At 49.6% G+C, this 23,400-nt stretch overlaps 1 protein-coding gene across 3 annotated transcripts in view; it reads left to right on the top strand.

Moving 5' to 3' along the window:
* Positions 1-22,037, top strand: part of DHRS3 (dehydrogenase/reductase 3) — a 47,255-nt gene extending 25,218 nt beyond the window's left edge. For all 3 annotated transcript variants that reach the window (XM_003413457.4, XM_023552049.2, XM_064281315.1), the window contains exons 2-6: positions 12,017-12,160; positions 12,824-12,943; positions 13,297-13,535; positions 18,667-18,792; positions 21,529-22,037. In XM_003413457.4, the coding sequence (XP_003413505.1) occupies positions 12,017-12,160; positions 12,824-12,943; positions 13,297-13,535; positions 18,667-18,792; positions 21,529-21,613 (714 nt within the window). In that variant the 3' untranslated portion in view covers positions 21,614-22,037. The remainder of the gene's footprint in view (positions 1-12,016; positions 12,161-12,823; positions 12,944-13,296; positions 13,536-18,666; positions 18,793-21,528) is intronic.
* The last annotated feature ends 1,363 nt before the right edge of the window (positions 22,038-23,400 follow it).

The following is a 23,400-nucleotide window of genomic DNA, read 5'->3' as shown; positions in this document are numbered from 1 at the left end:
AGTGCCCCAGCCCAGCTACCTCCAACTATCAGGTACATTGCTCCCCACCCCATTCCAAGCCTGCCATTTCTCTGCTCACAACCCCACCACCACCACCAAAAGGCATCCCGTCTACTGGCAAGAGAACTCATTTCTACTTTGTCTCCTTCAGCACCACCTTGCTGCCCCTCAAGCTCACTGCCACCTAAGAGCCTTTGCACTTGCTGTTCTCTCAGCCTGGAATGCTCTTTCCCCAGATACCTGCAGAGCTCACTCCTGCCCTCCCCCGCCCCATCTAAATACTGCTCTCACCCCATGATCGTGCCATCCAGCCCCCTTGCGAAGCTTCTTTTTCCTTCTGTGCACTTTTGGCCACCTACATATTATACATGGAAACCCTGGTGGCATAGTAGTTAAGAGCTACTATGGCTACTAACCTAAAGGTCTAACCTAAAGGTCGGCAGTTCTAATCCACCAGGCGCTCCTTGGAAACCCTAGGGGCCAGTTCTACTCTGTCCTATAGAGTCGCTATTATACAGGAACCCTGTTGGTGCAAATGGTTAAACGCTCAGTGGCTAACCAAAAAAGTTGGCAGTTTGAATCCACCCAGCACCTCCAAGGGAGAAAGACCTAGTGATCTGCTTCCATAAAGACTACAGTCAAAAAAAACACCCTTTGGGGCAATTCTACTCTGTCACACGGGGCTGCTGAGTCAGAATTGACTGACAGCACCCAGCTACAACATATTATGGAGCCCCCTGTGTTCTTTGTTGTGTTGCTCGCACCCCCACCCACCCACACACACGAAGGTAAACACCACAAAAACAGGGATGAATCTATTTACTGCTATATTCCAGGGCTTCCAACAGCCCCTGGGTCAGTCTTCATTGAATCAGTACTTCTTGAATGAATGAGTGAACGAATGAATAAATGAGGCAGGACAGCGGTAGCAGAAGAGCTGCCACCTGCAGGAGTGACTAAGCCTGTCTGAGCCTCATCCCTACACTGGACTTAGGATTCCCACCTCACAGGACCATATAAAGAAGGCCGAAGCAATGACGCTCCACTGTACCCAAGGAGGGTCTGTGAATGCCGTTGCCCTCTCCCCTCCTGAGCACCCCCACCCTAAAGTCACCTGGCCTTTGCCACCAGAAGGTACAGTTGGAGGAACTGACACAAAGATCTTGGGGCTGCAGCCAGTGTCTCTGGCTTGAGTTTCTCCACCCCTGTGTTTTTCCAAGTGCGGCCAGGGGAGGATGCGGAGGTCAGGGCCAGCCCCTGGGCCAGTCTCGTAGGCTGCTAATGTTTGTGAGAAGGAGCTTCAGCCCTTGGGTTTCTGGCTGGAAGTGAGACGTTGGTCTGCTGTTCCTCAGCATCAGTCTTTGCGCCTGTTTCTCTGGGGGGTTTTCTTAGTAGCCCCAGAACTGAAAAGGTTAAAAAGAACCACTGGCCTGCACAGGAATTAGTGTGGCCTCAGGCCAGTCCTCACCGTGGTTGCTGAAAGTGTGACTCCAGGCAGGGGTGGTTTTAGAGTTGGAGAGGGATGTTCTCTGTCCCTGGGAACATGAGGCGTCCATTACAAAGGCGGACACGCATGTTTCAGCCACTGGAAAAAAAGAAAATCCCAACCAACCCAAAAGTGTTGTCAGATTGGGGCGGGTTCTAGGGCTGGGGTGGGGTGGAAATTGAGTCTCAAGGGTTTATTGTTTAAATTACAGAATTAGGGCATGCTCATTGTGAAAAAAAAAAAAAAATGTCCATAGTGCAGGTGTGTGTGAAGAACACAGTGAATATCCCCGAGTTCTGACTCCTCCAAGGTCACCGCTGCTACGGAGCTCATTTGTAAGTGACTGGAGTCCCTCGGTAGTGCAAAGGGTTAACACGCTCGGCTGCTAACTGCGAGGTTGGAGGTTTGAGTCTGCCCAGAGTTCTCTCGGAAGAAAGGCCTGGTGATCTCCTTACAAATAATCAGCCTTTGAAAACCCTGTGAAGCACAGTTCTACTCTGACGCCTGGGGTCGCCTTGAGTCAGAACTGACTTGATAGCAACTTTTTTTTTTTTTTTTACTGTTTGGGAGAGAACACAGGAGTGATATTTTCCACCACTGTCCCCAAAAGCCAACCCTGAGGACAACTTTGAGCCCGAGATGCAAGGGAGGGGAAGAAGATCGCTCTGGGCTATTGGAAACAGCCCTGCAGCCTGTAAACAGGAACCTCTTGCCTCTGGTGGTCAGGCCGTGGGCCCAGGGCTGTGGAGAGAGACAGGAAGAAGAAATTAATCTGCTCTCAAAGAGTTGCTTCCCTGGTTAGGAGCCAGACTCAGGAGCATGTCAAATTACCACTAGTGTGAATGGTGTGTCACTCAACCAGCACAAAGTGCTGTCCAACCATTGAGGATGACTCCATGAGCAAAATGTATCCAGGAAAGCCCTGGGTACAGAGGGAAGACTTCTGACCCCATATCTGATGGCCTGCGGGACACATTTAATGAAACAAGCCAGTTAAGTAGAACTTTCCTTTATTCGTTTATTCAGTTACTATGTATTGAGCCTTGGGTGGCGCAAAAGAGTTACTGCACTCCACTGCTAACCAAAAGGTTAGCTGTTCAAGTCCTCCCAGAGGCACCTCGGAAGACAGGCCTGGAGATCTACATCTGAATAATCAGCCATTGAAAACTCTATGGAGCACAGTTCTACTCTGACACATGTGGGGTCAACTTGAGATCGACTCAACGGCAGCTGTTTTTTATTACATGCCAGGCACTGTCTAGGTCCAACAGTGCTGATGGAACTTACCTTCCAGTGGGGGAAGATGGACAATAAATTTAAAAATAGAGTCATTATATAAAGGGCCAGATGGCAAAAGTGCTAGGCAGTGAAAAAGCAGGGACAGGGTTGGAAGCTAGAGTTTGTGGGGCTGGGGGGCATCTTACATGGGGTGGTCAGTGAAGGCCTCTCAGGTGAAGAGACACCTGAGCAGAGCCTGTAAGGAAAGAGGGCAAAAGGAGAGAACCACTTGGGAGAAGAGGACAGCAAACAGCTAGTGCAAAGGCCCTGGAGTAGAAATAGGCCTGGTGATTATGCAAGCAAGGAGACACCAGGGAGCCCAGGGGAGGTGAAGTGGTGGGGGGGGGGCAGAGAGGTAGGGACAGATCCAGAAGAGCCTATGGTCACTGTAAAGACTAGATTTCACTCTGGGCAAGACAGGGAGCCTCCCATTGTGTCACTGGCAAACAGCCAAGGAACACCTGTGGAATGAATGAGCATATTATTTTACAGGCTCACTTTACTTTTGCAGGTGAAGTGTAATGGTTGAGCCCACAGGCTTGGGAATCAGGCTGTGTAGATTAGAGTTCGGCTCCACCAGGTAACTCCCGTAGCCCCTCTGTGCCTCAGTTTTCTGGTGTAGAAAATGGGCACGATACCTTCCTTCTAGCACTGTTATGAGGACTCAGTAAGATACCGCAGCAGGTGCCAAGCACGGGGCTCATAGGTAGCAAGCATCTCTAGGTGTCAGAGCTTGTTGTTATGCCCATTCCACCCAGGCAGCATGTCCCCTGGCTGGTCCACAGCCTGGAGGAAGTCTCTATCCTGCTCCAGGCTGTGGTCAGGGCCTCGTGGGAGGAGGCTGCTGGCTGATCTAATGTGAGGATCACCCTAACAGCCCTCTGCAACAGCTGAGTCGGTAGCCAAAACATTCTCAGCCAGCCAAGCCAGGGACTGGGACCAGCGAGAGGCTATTTGACGAAGCTAGAAAACAAAGTACTTTCAAACATTGTGTCCTGGAGAAGAAAGGGTTGCAGATAAAAAGAAGTAGCCTTCGAACTTTTTTTTGTAGCAACAGAATCTTTGTAGACAGGACTGTGCCAGAAGCCCAATGAAAGGGCCACTGGTCTAGACGACATGAGCCAGGGGCCTGGGGCACTGTCTGCCAAGCCCCCACCCTGCAGCAGTCCTGGAGGCCTAACTGGAACCCACAGGGTTCCCCAGAGCTGGACTTTACAACTCTTCACTGGAGAAATCCTCCTACTAGATGACCCACACAGCACCGTCTGTGGTGGGAGAGTTCTGAGGGCCCATCTCTACCTTCCCAGGCCAGGAGTGTGGACAGGGAGGGTCTTGTAAGTGAGGTGGAAGGATGGGGACCGAGTCATCTTTAAGAGTCTGATTCCGCCCCAGTCAAGGCTGTGTCTGTGGTGTGGGGGTGTGGCCAGAGCCTCAGGGGTGTGTGTGAAAGGAGAGGGGAGACCTGGAGCCCCAGGCTGGGGTTTTCCAGGCAGCCATCACTCCAGCAACCCCAGTCTTGTAGGGTAGAGTGATCTTCTCTGAGCAAGGGGGATCTATTTCTGTTGCTATGTTAATAGGAATAATAATACTAATAGCTTGTTGTTGTTAGTTACCATCAAGTAGTCTGTGACTCATGGCAACCTTATGTATAACAGAACAAAATGGCCCGGTCCTGCATCATCTTCATGGTCGTTGGTATGTCTGAGCCCATTGTCGTGGCTGTTTTGTCAGTCCATCTCATTGAGGGTTTCACTCTTTTTCTCTGACTCTCTACTTTACCAAGCATGATGTCCTTCTCCAGGGACTGGTTCCCTCCTGATAACATGTTCAGTTTAAGCGAGCCAAAGTCTCACCATCATCACTTCTAAGGAGCATTCTGGTTGTATTTCTTCTAAGACTAATTTGTTATCCTAATAGCAGCTAACATTTATTGTGCGCTTTTTTATACCTCCCAAAGACCCTTTGAAGTAACCGAACCAAACCCATTGCCATCAAGTCAATTCCGACTCATAGTGACCCTATAGGACAGAGTAGAACCGCCCCTCAGAGTTTCCAAGGAGCACCTGGTGGATTCAAACTGCTGACCTTTTGGTTAGCAGCAGTAGCACTTAACCACTACGCCACCAGGGTTTCCCCCTTTGAAGTAGATGCTTTAATAGCCTTAATGTATAGAGAGGTAAGTGGGTTTTCAAACTGGTGTAACTCGTATGTGGTAGATCAGAGATTTGAACCTAGGCAGCCTAGCTCCGGAGCCCATGTTCTAAGCCACTCTACTCAAGAGATGGGGTCCCCTTTTGGAAATGGGCAAGGTTGTGAATGAAGGGGGAGAGCTCAAGGGTTAACTGATACAACGAATGTACCTATAGCTGTTAAGAGAGGGCGTGTTGTATCCATGTTTCAAATATCACCTGCTCCCCCATACAGACGTCTACTCACCCACTTCAAGTTAGCACCTGCTCAAACCAGAACGTTACAGACTGAACTCTTGTTTGCTTGTTTCCCATCTGGCCACAAGGAAGGATTTTTATTACCATGACCCTGATGGAGGTGACGAAACCAGGAGAGAGCTATCAGCCCTCCAAGTTGTGACCTTCCCTCCCGCCCACCCTTGCTGTGGTTCAGGGTCTCAGTTGGGTATTTTCCTTCTGAGAAGCAGATTCAACACCAAAATGCGGGGGCCCTTGGGACATGAGCTGGCCTGCCAAAGACCTGCCCAGCTATCTGGATCTTTCCAGGGCTGCCAATTATAAACAGATGCTCCTCCTGGGACCCGCCCGGAGACCACCCAGCTCATGTCCTTGGTGGGACCGTGCTCCGCAGTTGAACTCCAGTCATTAGTGTGAGTCCCTTTGGGTGAGGAAGGCGAGGCTGGGTGGAGAAGAGGCACTTGGCATCCTCTCATCAGCAGATTTTTCTAGAGATCTCCTGGGGCCTTTGCATGTGACAACTTGGAAAGCTAGCCTTTTGCTCTGTGCCTGGCCGCGTGCCGGATACTGGGGTTACAAGATGAATAAGACTCCCCAGAGGACCTCATGAGCTCGTGGGAGAGAGGAGTGTTCACAAATAGATCCAGCAGGCTCTCATCCACGCACTGGAGGAGGTACGAACAAGGGCTTGTGTTGGCCATGAGGAACATGGCGTTGCACTGGTGTGGGTCGAATCCCAGCTCTGGTGTTTATGAGCTGTGTGACCTTAAAAAACTCGCTTTACCTGCCTGAGCCTCGCCTATAAAATGGGGAGAGTAACTAACTATACCCACCTCATGTTGGTGTGTGGATTCAAGGAGAGGACATGTCGGAGGTACTCAGGGTCGTGCCTGGCCTATGTCAAGCACTCAGTAGATATTATCCATTGTAATATTTTACTGTTGTTGTTATAAGGAAAATGGAAGGAGCAGCCAGGGAAGCTTTGGAGCTGATGGGACACCCAAGCACGGTTCTGCATGACTAGGAGTCCATGAGTAAACATGGCATTCAAAACAGAGACGCAACCTGTGCTGGGCACTAGTTAGCATCAAAAAAAAAAAAAAAAAAAGCATCAAAGGGAACCCAAAATGGGTGAGGGGTAGTCCTGGGCCTCAAAGAGACAGGATGCAGGTTCCAAATGACCCATCAACCACAGGGCTGAGTGCACTGTGCAGTGAGTGAGTGTGTCAACAATAATAGCTAAGCAAACAGGACCTCTGCAGCCCCAGTGAGCTCTCTAGCTCTATCATTCACTCAACAAGGACCTAGTTCCTGAGTTTACATTTAATGGGGGAAGAGATGCAAATAGTCACACCACAGTGGGTGCCCCCGACGCCCAGAGGCATGGGTTGGACCCACACTGCTGAATTAAGACCAGCTTCTGTTGAGTGGACTCTGACTCAGGCAACCCCATGTGTGTCAGAGTATAACTGTGCTCCACAGGGTTTTCAGTGGCTCATTTCTCGGAAGCAGATCACCGAGGCAGGGACCATGTCTGATTTGTTCTCCATTGGAACGCAACACTAGGCACAGGCCCCAGCCCAGACCCTCCGTGCAATCTGGCCAGCGGACAGAGGGGGTTGTTGCAGACACTGAGATAAAGTATAGGAAGGACGCATTGGTGGGGATGAAGTTGAGAGTGAGGGAGCAAGAGATTTGGACTAGAAATCTCAAAGCTCAGGATATACCATCGTGCTGTGGGTGCAGGGTGCATCTGTGGAAGGCATAGAGGAATGGGGAAGGTCAAAGGCTCTGAGTTCAAAGCCTGCTTCCACCACCTACTGTGAGTGTAGCTTTGGACAAGTTACTTAATCTCTTGAGCAACAGTTTTCTCAGCTATAAAATATGGATTATAATAATCCATAGTGGTTAGGGTTGCTGGGAGGTCAGGCTTGCCGGAGCTGCTTCGAGGGCAGCTCTGGGGGACAGGCGGCAGCGCCAGGCCTTTGGCTGAGAAGAGGCCGTGGCTGGGCAGGTAGCCCATGGCAGGTGTGGGCTCCTTGGAGGACAGGGGTATTTCTCCCCTCGCTGCCCATCACAGGAGGGGCAGGGGCAGAAGCTAACCATTTGCCCAGAGGGGAGGGGAGGCCAGAGGCATCAGCCACCCCCGCCCTTCTTTTATAAACCCAGTTTAGGAGTAAATCCCTGCGCCCTGACCCTCTCCAGCTGCTCCTTGTCCTGGGAGTTAATTAAACAGTGGCCGTATTAGCTTCTGAGGTTGTAAATCTCCTCATCCCGCCCGGGTCCCTGGCCCCACACTCCATTCAGACCCCCTGGCCTCGGGCCTGCTCTGTTCTCACCCTCATCCTGGCCTGGGTGGGACTCTTGTCCTGTCAGCTGTCAGGGGTCACCTCCAGGTCATCCTGGGCAAGAGCCACCTGGGCTGGCCTGCTGACCTGTCCCTGCCACAGTTTCCTGCAAAACTCTGGGGTTCACCAGAGGGGTTGAGGAAGGGAGGACTGAGGGAGGAGGGGAAGCCAGGAAGAAACAGTGGCTGGAGCAACTCCTGCTGGGCATCAATGACCAGGAGGGCTCCCATCTCCTCTACCAGCTGGCTCCCTCAGGCAGGGCACTGGGTGTGGCCTGTGATGGCCAAGGGAGGGCTGCAGCCAGGACTGTCCCTGCAGCCACCAGTGACCAGCAACATGCCACTGGTGGAGCAGCTATCAAAGACAGATGTGCCAAAAAAAAAAAAAGACAGATGTGTCCAGCACAGCTCCCTGGGGACATCAGGGCACCCATCAGAGGACCTGAGGACACACAGCGAACCAGCCTGCACACATGCACAGACACAGAGACATACAACCACAGGCACACAGAGCACGGGCCTGTGTACACACACACACAAAGACACACAGAGCACCAGCCTGCACACACACACACACACACACACAAACTCACAGACACATAGAACATGGGCCTGTGTGCACGCACAGACACAGAGTCGTGCAGACATGCAGACACAATCACAGACAGACACACAGTCACACTTGCAGACACACGTATTCCGTGACACACATTGACAGAGAGACACATTCGTCGAGACACTTGCGGGCACACTGCAGAAACAGTCACACACACATGCACAGAGACAAGCAGAAGCACACACTCACAGAGATGCACACGCAGAGACACACCCTCACAGAGCAACTCAGGTGCACCCTCGCAGACGCCCTCCCAGAGCTGCACACCCACCCCAGCCCGGGTCTGACTCTCCTTTGAGCTTGGATCCTTGCCCACTCCAAGCGCTGCAGCCCCCACCTGCTCCTCACCCCCAGCTCTGCCTCTAGAATGATTTTGAGGTGGAGCCCTGGTGGCGCAGTGGGTAAGAGCTCACCTGCTAACCAAAAGGCCGGCAGTTCAAATCCACCAGCTGCACCTTGGAAACCCTGTGAGGCAGTTCTCTGTTCTGTAGGGTCACTGTGGGTCAGAATAGACTGGACAACAATGGGTTTTGGGTTTGGTTTGGCAACCCTGGGTCTCTTGACTCTTGGTCCAAGTAAACCCTTGTCTTGAAGGCTCTGGTACTCTAAACAGCTCAGTCATGGTGGGAAGGATGGTCTCTCACCTTAGAGAGGTGGTTTAACCACCTCCCACCCCATCATCCTACCTGTGGTCCTGAACTTTTATTTATTCAGTCAATAAACAGCACATACCAGGCTGGATACAAAATGAACAAGACAGAAGCCCTGGGGTAGGGGGGTGGGGGCAGAGGGAATGCAAACATCTCACAGATGCCCTGGGAGAGGTGGGGGCTCTGAACACGGAGCAGGAGGAGGCCACTCCCCCAGCCCATGGGGGCTTCCTCAACAGACTCTTGAAAGGAAATAGCCAAACCTGGGGTCCAGCAAGGGTATATTTCCCTGCCCAGGAAGATGGGCCAGGCCATAAGCCCCCGAACATAAATGCCGTTGACCTCACTTCCTCTTCCAGCTTCAGGCCGTTTCCCCTCTGGGGCTTTTGCAGCCAAGGAGAAGTGCTGGCCTCCCTAGTTCCCTGTCTGTAGGTGACCCCACCAGGCCATGGAACTTTAAACCCCTGCCCCCCTTGCTCTACCAAAGAGCCAGGGGACAGAAAGAGTTAATTAGTCTGGGGCCAGAGAGCACCCAGGCCCTTGGTGCCCCTTCCGAGGGAACTCCATGCACAACCTGTTTGTGCTGAGTAGCACCCAGCGTTCCCAGGATGAAATTCACCTATCTGGGCCACTGCTCCACACCCCTCTGAGGGCTACCAGTTGCCCTCCGAGCACCTGGACTCCTGCACCCTCCAACAAGCCCCTGCAGCTTTAAGCCTCCCCTCTCTGTTGACTTGCCCAGAAATTTTCAGAGTCCTGAAAGACACCTCTCTTAGCCTCAGCCAGACCCTAGAGAACAGTGCAAGCCCTATGGTCCTATTACCCATATGAGTTGGATGGAGATAAGATGGTGTTGGGCAGGGACCAGAAAGGAGGCCAGGCTGACCTACTCAAAAGCTGGATGGGTACATGAATGGATAGATGGGGTAGAAGGAAGGAAGGAGGGAAAGAAGAAGTAGAGATCCAGATGGATGGGGTGATTAAGTAGGTGGATAGAAATAAGGATGGATGGAGTGGAAGGAAGCAAGGAAGAAAGAAAGGAATGGGAGGAAGAAAGAAAAAAGGAAGATGCAGATGGATGGGGTGGGTGGGATGGGTGGATGGATGGACGGACAGACGGACGGACGGACAGATGGATGGCGTGACAAGGGAGTTTAGAAAGAAGCCTGAATGACAGTGAGCCCATGGCAAGGGTGAGGGTCTGGTGGAGTAGAGGATACTTGCCTTACTAGAACAGATGTTTATCTCTTTTCTTCTCCTTGAACTGAATCTCCCTAGCCTCCCCTAGAGGAACACAATCTAAATCTGCTTCTACTTCATCAGATAAGAAGTGTCCCTTGGAGCCTGTCTAATTTTAGTCTTTTTGTCCTTGATGGACTTATGTGGTCATGGAAAGCAACTGATGGAATCTTCCCTCGTAAATCCTTTCCTGTGTTTTAAGTCTTTAAGTAGGATGGTTGGACTAGATGAAGTTGTCAGCTGGACTTTCACAGATGTTTCCGGGGTCGAGAGAACATTTATATTTTAATTTTGTTTTTTAAATATTTTAAAACTATTTTAAAAGCCGTAATTTAATTTATATATATATATATATACACTTCATTGGGAACCACCAGCATATTTGTGTGTCCAGCCAGCTGATCTCTTTAGTGCCTTTTCTGTTTAAGGGAAGGTTATGAGATTTCAAGATAAATAGTTGATAATCTGTTGCCATTAGCAACTTTGTCTATACAGTGTTACAAAGCAAAATACAGAAATCATTTGTATTCTTTGGCTGATGTGATTGGAGTTACCATCTCTAACCCCCAGTTTAAAATATCTACACTCCCAAAATAGTCTGTTTATTCTCATTGTTTGCTTTTTAAGTAAAAAAACACTACAGAGTTGGACATATACATTTATTCCTTTTACTGGTTTCCTTCATGCGGTTTCCATATCGGGTTTTGTTTTTTAAAGGGGGGATTTTTATTCATTATTTAAAAAAAATAAAAGAAACTAAAATAGAAGCCCATTGGACTAATTGCTCAGGAGCCTTTGAGCTCTTTCTCTGACTCCATCCTTCCAAGCGATATTGGTGTCCACCCCCAGCCTTCCCTGCTCTGTGCTGACTAACCTTATTCTTAGTTAGACCCCTTAGACATCCAAGCCTGGGCTCTTTTGCCATCTGAGTCCTCTGTGTGACCAAACAACGCATTGTGGGGAGGTGTGCCGTGCCATCTTCTTTTAGGTCAAGGTTGAAAATTAACTGGCCTTCTCTTCTGAGCCTTTAAGGGCTGGCCAGTCATAAATTTGCCAGAAGAACAAACGAATCTGTCTTGAAAGTAGAGCCAGAATGCTTATTAGAAGCAAGGATGGCAGGACTTCGTCTCGCATACTTTGGACAGATTACCAGGAGGGACCAGTCCCTGGAGAAGGACATCATGCTTGGCAAAGTGGAGGGTCAGCAAAAGAAAGGAAGAGCCTCAACGAGATGGATTAACACAGTGGCTGCAACAATGACCTCAAGCATAACAATAACTGTGAGGATGGCACAGGACTGGGCAGTGTTTCATTCTGTTGTACAGAGGGTCACTAAGAGTCAGAACCGACTTGACGGCACCTAACAACAGCAGCGACATTGATAAATTTGCCCAGACCCTTTTAAAATCCATTTACTGGTCTTAACAAGATCCCCTCTTGGCATAATGAGCCCCGCATCTATTACCTGCTCTGTGGGAGAGTGGCATCTTCTCCATGGAGCCTAGATGCCTCTCTTTTGGCCTGCCTTTGGAGTATGATCAAAGCTAGGTCCAAGGCTCCAGGCAGCATCCGTGGGCCTGATGGCTGGAACCTCTCAGCTTATCCTAACGGTGTGAATGAATGTGGCTCTGGAGCTAATTGGTGAGAAGGTCAGGTGGTTCGCAAGTGAGAATCTCTGTGATACAGAAACAGCTCTGCTATTGCTTCCAAACACATAGGATAACTGGAGTTGGGCCAGCAGCAGGCATCCTGCTGGAAGGGGTGTGGGCTTAGAACTATTGGTTCACTTAAGAGTAGGCTATGAATCTCTAAAAAACCATATTGCTAATTTGCTTCGCATACTTGATCTTTGGATGGAATCAAGGAGGGCAGTCTTTGGACAAATGACTTTGAATACTGATTCTGATGATGACATTGTATCATGGTGGCTTTCTTAATGACCACCTGTTGGGTGCTGTTATTGTCTTCTCCCAGATTGTCCTATGGGGCCGGACTGAGAAATGCCTGAAGGAGACAACGGAGGAGATCCGGCAGATGGGCACAGAGTGCCACTACTTCATCTGTGACGTGGGCAACCGGGAGGAGGTATACCAGACAGCCAAAGCTGTCCGGGAGAAGGTAGGTGGCCTGGGAGGCTTTGTCCTCAGCTTAGTTGGATGTGGGCACTGTCAGGCAAAGAGAACATTCTCAGGCAACTTGGAAAAGAGCTTTGCAGAAAGCTGACAGAACAGCTTTATCCAGGGTGCCTGCAGGGTCTCTCCCATGAAGCTGGCTCTGGCTGTGTGTACGTGTTTTGAGGTGCAGGGGTTAGGGATGTGGCTTGATTACTGAGTATCAGTTGTTGTCCATTCTCCCGTTGAAAGTATAGAAGTTACAGGTTTCTTTCCTAGACACTGGGGCAAATGTTCCCTTGCCCTCTGGGACAAAGAGTATCCTAACTCCAGCCATTTATTTGATGGAGTATGTCAGTGAGCTCCAAGGGAACACAAACCACCCTATTAAGTATCTGGTGCATGGTAAATGCTAACTGTTTTTATGTAACTGTAACCTTATTTATTGTAAGTGTGTTATGTGCCAGGTATGTTATATGCCATAAACTGTTTCTTATCCTCAGAACAGCGCTGGCAGGGTTATTAGCCCCATCTTACAAATAAAGACTGATGCTTACAGCAGCAAGGTAGTTTTTGAGGACCACGCTGCCCATGAGTGGTGGGGCCGAGTCCCTGCCCCTGGACTAGGGCTAGCAGCCCTAACAGCCCTGTGGTGCCGTCTCGTCCACAGGTGGGCGACATCACCATTCTGGTGAACAATGCTGCCGTGGTCCACGGGAAGAGCCTGATGGACAGCGACGATGACGCCCTCCTTAAGTCCCAGCATATCAACACCCTGGGCCAGTTCTGGGTAAGGGCTGTCCTGTGTCAGAGCCACCCCTGGGTGTGACAATGACACGTTCCCACCCATATGCCTCCGGAGAGCCTGGGCAAGGGGGAGGGGAAGGAGGGAGAGGCTCACCAGGGTTCAGTTCATGCAGGCAAGAATATCCAAGGACAAGGTGCCCAGACAGGTGGAATGACCTTATGAAATGTGGAGCACAGTGTCCCACACCAGAGAGCCCTTAGCCCACCTCCTCTCCTGGGAAGCCTCCATCTCTGGTGGAGTTGTGCTATCCAGGGTGGTCTGCTGTCCCTGAAGAAGGGGTAGAGGGGTTGTTGGGAGCTGTGGCTGCTCCACACTGACCTTCCCTCCACCTTCAGACCACCAAAGCCTTCTTGCCGCGCATGCTGGAGCTGCAGAACGGCCACATCGTGTGCCTCAATTCTGTGCTGGCGCTGTCTGCCATCCCTGGCGCCATCGACTACTGCACATCCAAAGCCTCAGCCTTCGCCTTCATGGAGAGCCTGACCCTGGGGCTACTGGACTGTCCCGGCGTCAGTGCCACCACCGTGCTGCCCTTCCACACCAGCACCGAGATGTTCCAGGGCATGAGGGTCAGGTCAGTGACCAGAACCGCTCTCCCCTGCCTTCAGGGACAGGCCTCCTCACCCGGCTCCCCTACGCCTAGCCCAGCCAGCTGACTGAACCAGTGGAGAAGCTTCTCATGCACAGAGATAGCTAAAATATAAAAATGACCCAAGCGAAGACCAAATCACTGTCAGCACTGATCCATGGTAACACCATGTGTGTCAGAGTATAACTGTGCTCCATGGGGCTTTCAATGGCTGATTTTTTGGAATTAGATCATGAGACCTTTCTTCTGAGGAGCCTCTGGATGGACTCAAACCTCCAACCTTTTAGTTAGTAGCGGAGCACGTTAACTGTTTGTACCACCCAGGGACTCCACAAATGACCCAGAAGCCCTTTATCTTTGGCTTTGCAGTCTCATATCTGATTCTCCATCTACAAGGCAGTAGCATACTATGGCTGTTTAAGGTCCTGCGTCTCAATTCAGGGAACTTTTACAAAATACAATGCTATATGCATGCAGTAGAATACTATACAACAATAAAAAGAGAACAAACTATTGATACATGAGCAACATGGGTGAGTTTCAAAAAGATTATATTGACCAAAAGAAGTCAGAGACAAAAGAGCACATTCTGCATGAATCCATTTATATGAAGTTCTAGAACAGGCAAAACTAGGCTATGGTGATACAAAACAGAACACTACACCTTATTTTATGCCTAGAGGGGTGGGGATGCAGCCTGGGAGGGGACACCAAGGTACTTCCTAGGCTTTTAGAAATGTTCTCTCTTCTTGATCTAGGTGGTGGTTACATAGGTAAAAATTAATCAAGCAGTAAACTTCAGATTTATGCCTTTTATTGAACACAAATTATAGCTCAATTTCAAGAAATGCCAAGACTCAACCACCCTTTTCCCCAAACAAACAAACAAAAAACCCATTGCTGGCAAGTCAATTCCAACTCATAGCAACCCTATAGGACAGAATAGAACTGCTCCATAGGGTTTCCAAGGAGCATCTGGTGGATTTGAGCTGCTGACATTTTGGGCTCCACTCTTTTCCCCAAACGAATTTAAATCAGCATCTCTTAGGTGCAACCAGGAATGGGGACTACTGATTTAGAATACATACTTTGGAGCAAGGCACCTGGGGTGAAAGCTCACCCTTGTACCTATGGTGCACTTTGTGACCTGGGGTCAGGTCAGTTACCACACTGACCTCCTTTGCTTATTCGTAAAACTGAATGATGAGAATGTTCACATCATAGGTAGTGAGAGTAAAATGAGATCCCATACAAAAGCACTCAGCACAGTACTTGATACATAGTCCCTGTATCAATAAATGGTGCTACAATTGTGTGCCATCACAAAGGGGCCTATGGCTATTAAAAAAAAATAAATGAAAATGGGGAATTCTCCAAAAACTCCTTTTCCTTGGTTTTTGCAATGCAACACATGAGTTAGTGATAGATTTGCTTTCTTAAGTATATGCTTCAATTTCTCCTTTCAAAAATGAGGGTGAGAAGAGTGTGTACCTGATCAGGTCATCAGGGGTTCTATGAGACCATTCATGGAAGGTGATTAGCATAGTAGGGGCATGTGGTAACCACACAGTACACTTTCCAAAACAACTAAATCTGTTGCCATGGAGTCAATTCCGACTCATTGAGACACTAAAGGACAGAGTAGAACTGCCCCGTAGGGTTTCCACGGAGTGCCTGGTGGATTTGAACTGCTGACCTTCTGTTGAGTAGCCATCACTCTTAACCACTACACCACCAGGGTTTCCGACAGTACACTTTACTTCTTATTAAAAGGACTGGTGTGGCTTTGGTGTTTGAGAATCAAAACTACCTCATTTTGAATCACACCTCAGCTACTCTTTAATTGTGAGAACTTGGGCTGGTTTTATTACCTCTCTGAGCTTTACTTTGCTTATCTGAAAAATGGTAGAAATAATATTTACGTCATAGGATTTTTTTTTTTTTTTTGGGAAGATTATTGGGAGAATTGGAAATAATACAAGTAATGCATCTAACACAAAGCCCAGGACATTCTAGATGCTTAATAAATAGCTGCTGCCTTTCTTATTTTTACTAATGATAAACATCTTCCTAAATGCATACGTTATTAATTTTCCTAGCAGATGGTATCTTCCGAGTTTGTCACAGAGGTATATATTCCAACAGATATACAATTTGTGTGCAGATTATCATAAATTTTGAATTTAGAAGATATTGAATTATTAATGACTATGAATGTTCCAGGAAACTCTGGTGGCATAGCGGTTAAGAGCTACAGCTGCTAACCAAGAAGTTGGCAGTTCGAATCCACCAGGATCTCCTTGGAAACTCTATGGGGCACTTCTACTCTGTCCTATAGGGTCACTATGAGTCAGAATCGACTCGACGGCACTGGGTTTGATTTTTTTTTTTTTTTTAATGAATGTTCCATGTTGTCGTTTTCCACCAAGACAACTTGGTTTTTCATCCAGGCATACAGGTGGTACTCAGTAAATGTGTTTTGGGTGAAAGTGTATCTGTGGCAAGTCCCAGTTTTAACTGAGCACCCTGAGCACAGAAGTGGGCAGGATATCACATTTGGGTGTCTATTTCACTTTCTAGCCTTGTTTTCTCTCCCCTTCTTTAAGACAGAAAGACAAGGTTCCCAGACTGATTTTTCTATAGTAGTTTGAAGTATAGGCCCAAATCCCAGCTCTTTGTGACCTTGGGCAAGTTACTTGACTTTTCTGTGCCTCTGTTTCCTCATCTATAAAAAGAGATTGATAATAGTGCCCCCTACTCCACGGGGTTGTTGGGCTGGGTAGATGAGCGTACGTGTGTGAATCAACTAGTGTGTGCTTGGCAAATAGTAAGTATTCGTGACTGTTAGTTACCTGGGAATGTGTAGGATGAGCTCCAAAGGCTTGGCAGAGAGAGTAGTAGAAGGATACGGGGTACATAACTAACTCCCATTTTCTGAGGGGGTACAATTATTGGTTTCCTCCCCAACCATGCTTAGCAGCTTCCTGAGGTCAAGGGTGGGAGACAGATGTTTAGGACAAAATTGATAGATTTCCCAGCAAGAGTGGTCTTGCAGGTGGGTGCTGTTGTTTTGAAATCACTATTGAATGAGTTCCTTCTAAGTTCACATCACCAGGCACTTTACATACACTCCTGCGTTTGAGCCTCACATCAACCCCACAAGAGAACTGCTATCTTCATTGTACAGATGATGGAACCAAGGCTCAGAGAAGTGAAGTTACTTGCCTAAGGCCACACAGCTAGAAAATGGCTGAGCAGAGATTGGAGCTCACGCCTTTTCCATTCGTTTGTGCTGCCTCCATGGGAGTTAATAGCTCTACCAGTTCCCCATACACTCATCCCACCTCCTGCAGAGAGAAAAAGAGAAAGTCCCATCAGCAGACTTGCTTGTGGCTTCATGTCAGATTCCCCTGTTGGGATCTTGGCAGGAAGGGTCCCCCACAAATCCATGGAGCTTGGTCTATCTCTCCTACCTTCCTTCCCCCAAGAAATGAAGCTGGTGGAGAATCCAGACTGTCGGCTGTGTCTGCAGGATTCCAAAACCTGTGAGCTGCCCCAACACATTCATCTCTGCAGTACCCAGGCTGCTGGCCCTTCCAGACTACAGGGGTACAGGCACCTTAGAAGCCCCATGGTGATGGCCAAGGAAGCGGGGGGTGGGGGAAGGTCTTGTCTGAGATCCGTGGACTCTCAGAGGCCAAGCCCATTCTGGGGGCCGAGAGTTGCCCAGGCTCAGGAGTGACATCAGACCTGGTGACTCATCACCCTTAATCCTGCTGGTGCCAGAACAGATCAGGAGCCCTTTGTGGGATTGGGGTCGGAGCCAGCAGCATAACCCTGTGCCTACAGGCCTAGGAGGTGCAGGAAGAGCAGCAAACAAAGGCAGTGGGCAGAACACTGGCCTGGAACTCATGCAGGCCTGGTTAGAACACCTAGTACCTCACCGACTTGCCCAAGCCTCAGCCTCCTCGTCTGTGAATTGGAGAAAAAGATGCGTGTTGAGCATTTAGCCAAGCCCTGCCACTTAGGGAGCTGAGGCTGCAACGAGGGACTTCCACCTCTCCCTGTCTTCATTATTGTACAGGTCACAGGACTGATGCCTCCAAATGGGGCCTGAGAAGCCCCTGATGTTTGCTCATTCAATCATTCATTCATTTGTTAAACCCATGGAAAGCACCTTATAAATACTTCAACGAATGATTCAATGAATTAGTGAATCAAGAAGTGAATGAGTGAGTGAAGGAGCAAGCTGGGTAGAGAAGGGTATTCCCGGCTAAGCCCTGGCCTCCAAACAGGGATAAGTAGGACGCACTGGGGGAATGGCAGGTTGCTCAGTATTCATCCACTCAGTAAGTGTTTACTGAGCACCTACAATGCTGGACACTGTGCCAGATGCTAGGGATATAACGGGGAGGGAGACGACCCAGGCATCCTCCTGCCCTCATGAGAGTCATAGTCTGGTCAGGGAGACAGCCATTAACAAGGAAACATACAAACAGACAAGGCCATTCTAGATGTCAATGTGGTCGAGGAAATGAGCAGGGGGACGAGATCAGAGGGCACTTTTCGTAGACGGGGCTGAGGTGCCTCCCTGAGGAGGAGCTGGGAGGAGTGAACCAGGCAGAGGAGACCGCTGGTAAAAGGCCCTGAGGCGGGAAAGATCTGAAGGTGATAAGAGCAGAAAGATTGGCCAGTGTGTCTGGAGCAGAATGAGTAGGGCAGAGGGGTAATTGCAAGGGTCGGCAGGGTTGTAGGCTGGGTTTAATCCCAGGAACTGGGAGCTCCTGGAAGGTCTTGAGCAGGGCAGCGATACAATCTGATTGACAGTTTTAAATGAGCCCTTTGAAATGCTTTTGAGAAAGGACCCATGTCTGGTAGGCTGGAAGTCCTTGATTCTCAAGAAGTGCTCCCGTATGCGGCTAGGAGCTCCCACTCACAGGCGCCGAGGTCTGGAAGGAGTGAAGGGAATGAGGACTCCTGACAAGTCTGGGGGTGCGGGGAGTATCCCAAACAGGAGAAGTCAACATAGTGACCCAGACATGTGAGCACCTAGAGGCTTTCAGCAGAAGCACTCTCTTCTCTAGCAGAAACCCACCATGTCTCTTTCTGCTTTCAGGTTTCCCAACCTCTTCCCCCCGCTGAAGCCTGAGACGGTGGCCCGGAGGACGGTGGAAGCTGTGCAGCTCAACCAGGCCCTACTCCTGCTTCCGTGGACGATGCATGCCCTCATTATCTTGAAAAGGTATGGAGCTGGCGAGAAAGTGCAGGGTCCAGCTTCTGCCAACCACTTCCCCTGGTGGAGAAGAGGCAGCAGGTGGATAGAAAGTAGACATGTAATTGGTTAGTCATGTCTGCTGTGGGCATGAGAATGAGGGGTGGAAGCGTGTCTGCCATGGATTCACTATCCTTACTCTAGGCCAGTAGCTCTCAAATTTTTCGGTCTCAGGACCTCTTTACAGTCTTAAAAATTGTTGAGGAACCCAAAGAGCGTTTGTTTATGTGACTTGTATCTATCACTAATTACTATATGAAAAATTAAAACTGAGAAAAATTTTACAAATATTTATACATTTGTTCATATTAAGAAATATTTAGTTATTTAAAAAGAACAATAACAAACTCTCTACATGTTAACATACATTCAGTATTGTTTTGTGAAAAGTAATTACCTTTTGCAAAACGAAATAAATGTAGTGAGAAGAGTGGCATAGTTTTACATTTTTGCAAATCTCTTTATTGCTTGGCTTAATGGAAGGTAGCAGGATTCTTGTATCTGCTTCTGATTTCAGTCTGTTGTGATGTCATGTATCAAGTGCCCTCTAGAAAACTCCACTGTACACCCATGAGAGACCAAGGGGGAAAAAGGGAAATAATGGCTTAGTATTGTTAGAAAGATACTTTTGACCTTGCAGACCCATGAAAAAATTGTCAGGTACCCCCAGAGGTTCCTGGACCACTTTGAGAGCTGCTATTCTAGAGATTAGAAGACACAGCCCGAGCCCTCAGGAGGCCTAATCTAATGGGGAAGACAGGGATCTCGATGCCAAAGGCTTAGGATTCACAGAAATGTCACAGTAAGATTCATTCAGCTGTGGTCGGGTGGGAGTTGGGCAGGGCTTACCAGGGCAGACTTTCTCAGATGTTGGCTTGATGGAGATGGCCCTTCTCCAGAATTTGCCCAGCATCATATTCCCCCAAAACCTTCCAGGCTTTGTTTCGGCACCCCCATCCTGAAGGAGCTATTCTAGGTGTTGCTTAAGCACAGATTTCATGGGCTTCTTCTTGTTGTTGTTGTGTGCAGACTCATAGCGACCCTATAGGACAGAGTAGGACTGCCCCATAGGGTTTCCAAGGAGCAGCTGGTAGATTTGAACTGCCAATGTTTTGGTTAGCGGCCGAGCTCTTAACCACTTTGCCTCAAGGGCTCCATGGGCTTCTTATATAATAAAAAAAAAAAAAAGCCAGTTGTTGAGTCCACTCCAATTCATGGCAACCCCATGTGTGCCAGAGTAGAACTGTGCTTCATAGGGTTTTCAATAGCTCCGTTTCAGAAGTAGATCACTAAGCCCTTCTTCCAGGGTGCCTCTGGGTGGACTTGAACCCTTCATTTAGCAACTGAGCACATTAACTATTTGCATCACCCAGGGACTCTGAGAGCTTTGTCCAGGGGCCATGAAGTGACCGTGGACTCTTGGCTCTTCTGGGTCTCTGTCCATCTTCAGACCCTGGCTCCCAACTGACTAAACCCTTTGACCTGGAAGGCTTTTTCAGGAAGTGAAGCACCCAGATTCCAGGCTGGTCCCTGCTTTTATCAAACGTTGATGTCCAGGAAGCCCGAGTTCCCCTCTGGCTGCCATGAACACAGCAAGGAACCGCTCCAGCAGTCAGTGGGCACAGGAAACCTTGTAAACGAGGGGATAACATCATTCAGTCCTTTCTCCCCCAAACTCAAAGCCCTTTCGCAGACCCAAAGCAGAGGGCTGGAGAGGGTACTGGGGCATTGGGACACTCCCAGCTGCCCTCGGTCCACCCTGACCATTGTTCTGAGGCACTCCTTGGCTGCCTCAGTGAATCTCCCTGGGTGAGCAGGGACTCCTGCCCTAACTGAGGTCCAGCTGCACGTCCAGGGAGCTGTTTAGAAGCTTCTCAGAGCATTCTAGATAAACACTAGTTTGTCTAGAACATCTCAGCACTCTCCACAGGGAGACCCGAGCCTACATCTCCTGTCCTGACCCCACTACTTGCCCACAGGAAACAGAGACTATTCCCTTCTCATTCCCAGCTCTGTGCCCTCTCCTCACCTTCCTCAGGAGAAATCCTTAGAGGCTCAGCTCTAGTGCTGGGGCTTCCAGATTGCTCCACTGGAAATGAACCTTTCCCATCTTGTGCCTACAACAGGCCACGGACCTTCAATTTCATTCAACAAATACACTGAGGGCCCTCTCATGCCAGGCCCTGTACTAGGCCCAGGGTCAGAGATGAAATACGTGCCTCTAAGGCCCCCGCAGGCTTAGCAGGTAAACAGGCAAAGACAATACCAGGTCTTGATGGGAAGCGCAGTGGCTCTGGGGAGCACAAAGGAGAGATCTGGGGAGCTTCCCTGAAGGAAGTGACCCCAGTTGTACTGTCTCCACAGTCCCACACAGTAAATACTTGTTGAATAGGTGGAGGTTGGAGTTGATTTATCTTGGACATACTTTTGGGCCCTAAAAATGCTAAGAATGTGGCTTTGGAAGTTTGTTCCTACCACCCTTTACCTTATAAGCAGCTGCTTTTCCACTTACTTGAAAGCCCTTCTGCCGTGCAGGGACTGGGGGTGGCTTGTGGGAGGGAAGCTGGTGTGTGACTTGGAGGGGAGTATAGGGGTAGGGAGCGCTTATGGGAAACCTCGCTCCACTGCCCCACCTCCTGTGGCCACCAGCATCTGGCTGCTCGTCCCTCCTGCTGACCGTCTCCCTTCCTCCCTCCCACTCCCCAGCATACTCCCCCAGGCTGCCCTCGAGGAGATCCACAGATTCTCAGGAACCTACACCTGCATGAACACTTTTAAAGGGCGAACATAGAGGCAGGACGCAGAAACGCACTGGAGGAGCCACGGAGCCTGAGAGGCCATGGCACCTGGGCACCCACCTGCAGGCCTGTCCCTTGGCACACTTCTGCTAGGTAACCAGAACTGCGTCTGCCCAGAGGGAGAATCCGGCTGCCTCCCAGGCCAACCCCAGGACCTTTGCACATGCGTAACTCTGACCCTCATGGGGAGGCAAGAAACCAGCCAACAGCCACCTGGACACTGTACATTTCTAATTTGGTAGAGTTTATTGTTGAATTGCTTCTCAATTCTAACCAGCCTCAGCAGTGTGCATAGACTTTTCCTGGGAGGGGCTGTCCCCAGAGGCCCTTCCTTCCCCTCCACAATCCACTCACCCTCAGCTTACACAGACTGGTTGAACGGCAGGAATGAAAAATAAAGAGCAATGGCATTTGTGAGTTCTTTCTTCAATATCCTGACCTTAGTGGGCACTGAGAGGGTGCCAGTTCCAACTACAAAGCCCCATCTTTTGAGAGAGGATTGGTCTGCTCAGGGTCCCGGTAGCCAGGAGCACAGCGAGCAAGAAGGGGGCAGAGGTCAGGGCAGACATTGGAGCCCAGGCTCCACCAGTCCCCTCGGGGTGGGCCACTATGCTCCTCTTCTTATTTCCCTGGTATGACCATCATGAACTAGTCTGCCCTACCATGGCCCCATCACCCACCAGGCACCAACTCAGGAGAACAGGGCCAGTCTTTATTGAGCACCTAATCCTGATGTCTGGTACGGAGCCCTGCTGGCACAGTGGTTAAGAGCTCGGATGCTAACCAAAAGGTCAGCAGTTCAAATCCACCAGAAACCCTATGGGGTGGTTCTCCTCTGCCCAATAGGGTCGCTATGAGTCGGAATCGACTCGATGGCAGCAGGTTTGGTTTTTGGTTTTGAATGTCTGGTACAGCTGCTAACCAAAAGACTGGTGGTTCAGACTCACCAAGTGGCTCCACGGGAGAAAGACCTGGTGACCTGCTCCCATAAAGATTAGCCTAGAAAACCCTGTGGGGCAGTTCTGCTCTCCCACACGGAGTCACGATGAGTCGAAATAGACTAGATGGCACCTAACAACAGCTGTCTACTCAGTACGTACGGGGTGCTGAGAGGGGAACACTGCTGAGAAGCCAGAACTCTGAAGATCACCAGTATAGCGAAAAAAGAGCAAGATGCCCATAATTTGACTGAGAAGTCTGTTGAGTTGCTGGAAACACTTAGTGGCAACTCATCAAAATAAGGCCAGTGCTAAAGCGGTGTCATGCACTCCGCAGTCAGATTTTATTGCAGGGGAGAGACTTAGGATAGAATACAAGGGGGAGGTCTGGAGTGGCAGAAGACATTGGTGTGATCTCAATCACTGGGGAAAGTTTCAGCCAGAAGACATGGGCAGAGACATGTGTCACCAAAGTGGGGAGGGTACATTTGGTAAAAGGGCCCTCCTGGCACCCTTGCCACCTGGTGGGGCCAGGGCTGGGACACCGACACCTACGTCTATCACCCCACCTTGGTGTGTCTGGACAATGTGGGTGAGTCTGCTGGGCTCCGCCTGCCCCCTTGCTGTTCCGGCACCCCAGGGCAAGTGCCTTTGCCCCTCACTGGCTCTCACAGGAGATAGATTAGGTGGGTACAGCTTGGTGGTCAGGGATAGGGGAAGAAGAAGAGTGGAGAGTCCTGCCTACCAGTTGGAATGGCTCTGCCCTTCCTTGAGCAATGGATTTCTGTGCTCAACATCAGGCTCCAGGCCAACCATTTGGAGAAGATTTGATTCTCAAGATT

The sequence above is a fragment of the Loxodonta africana genome, chromosome 3 (genome assembly GCF_030014295.1).
Source record: "Loxodonta africana isolate mLoxAfr1 chromosome 3, mLoxAfr1.hap2, whole genome shotgun sequence".
Classification (NCBI taxonomy): Eukaryota; Metazoa; Chordata; class Mammalia; order Proboscidea; family Elephantidae; genus Loxodonta; species Loxodonta africana.
The sequence above is the reverse complement of the archived record's forward strand: the minus strand, read 5'-3'. Positions and strand labels throughout refer to the sequence as shown.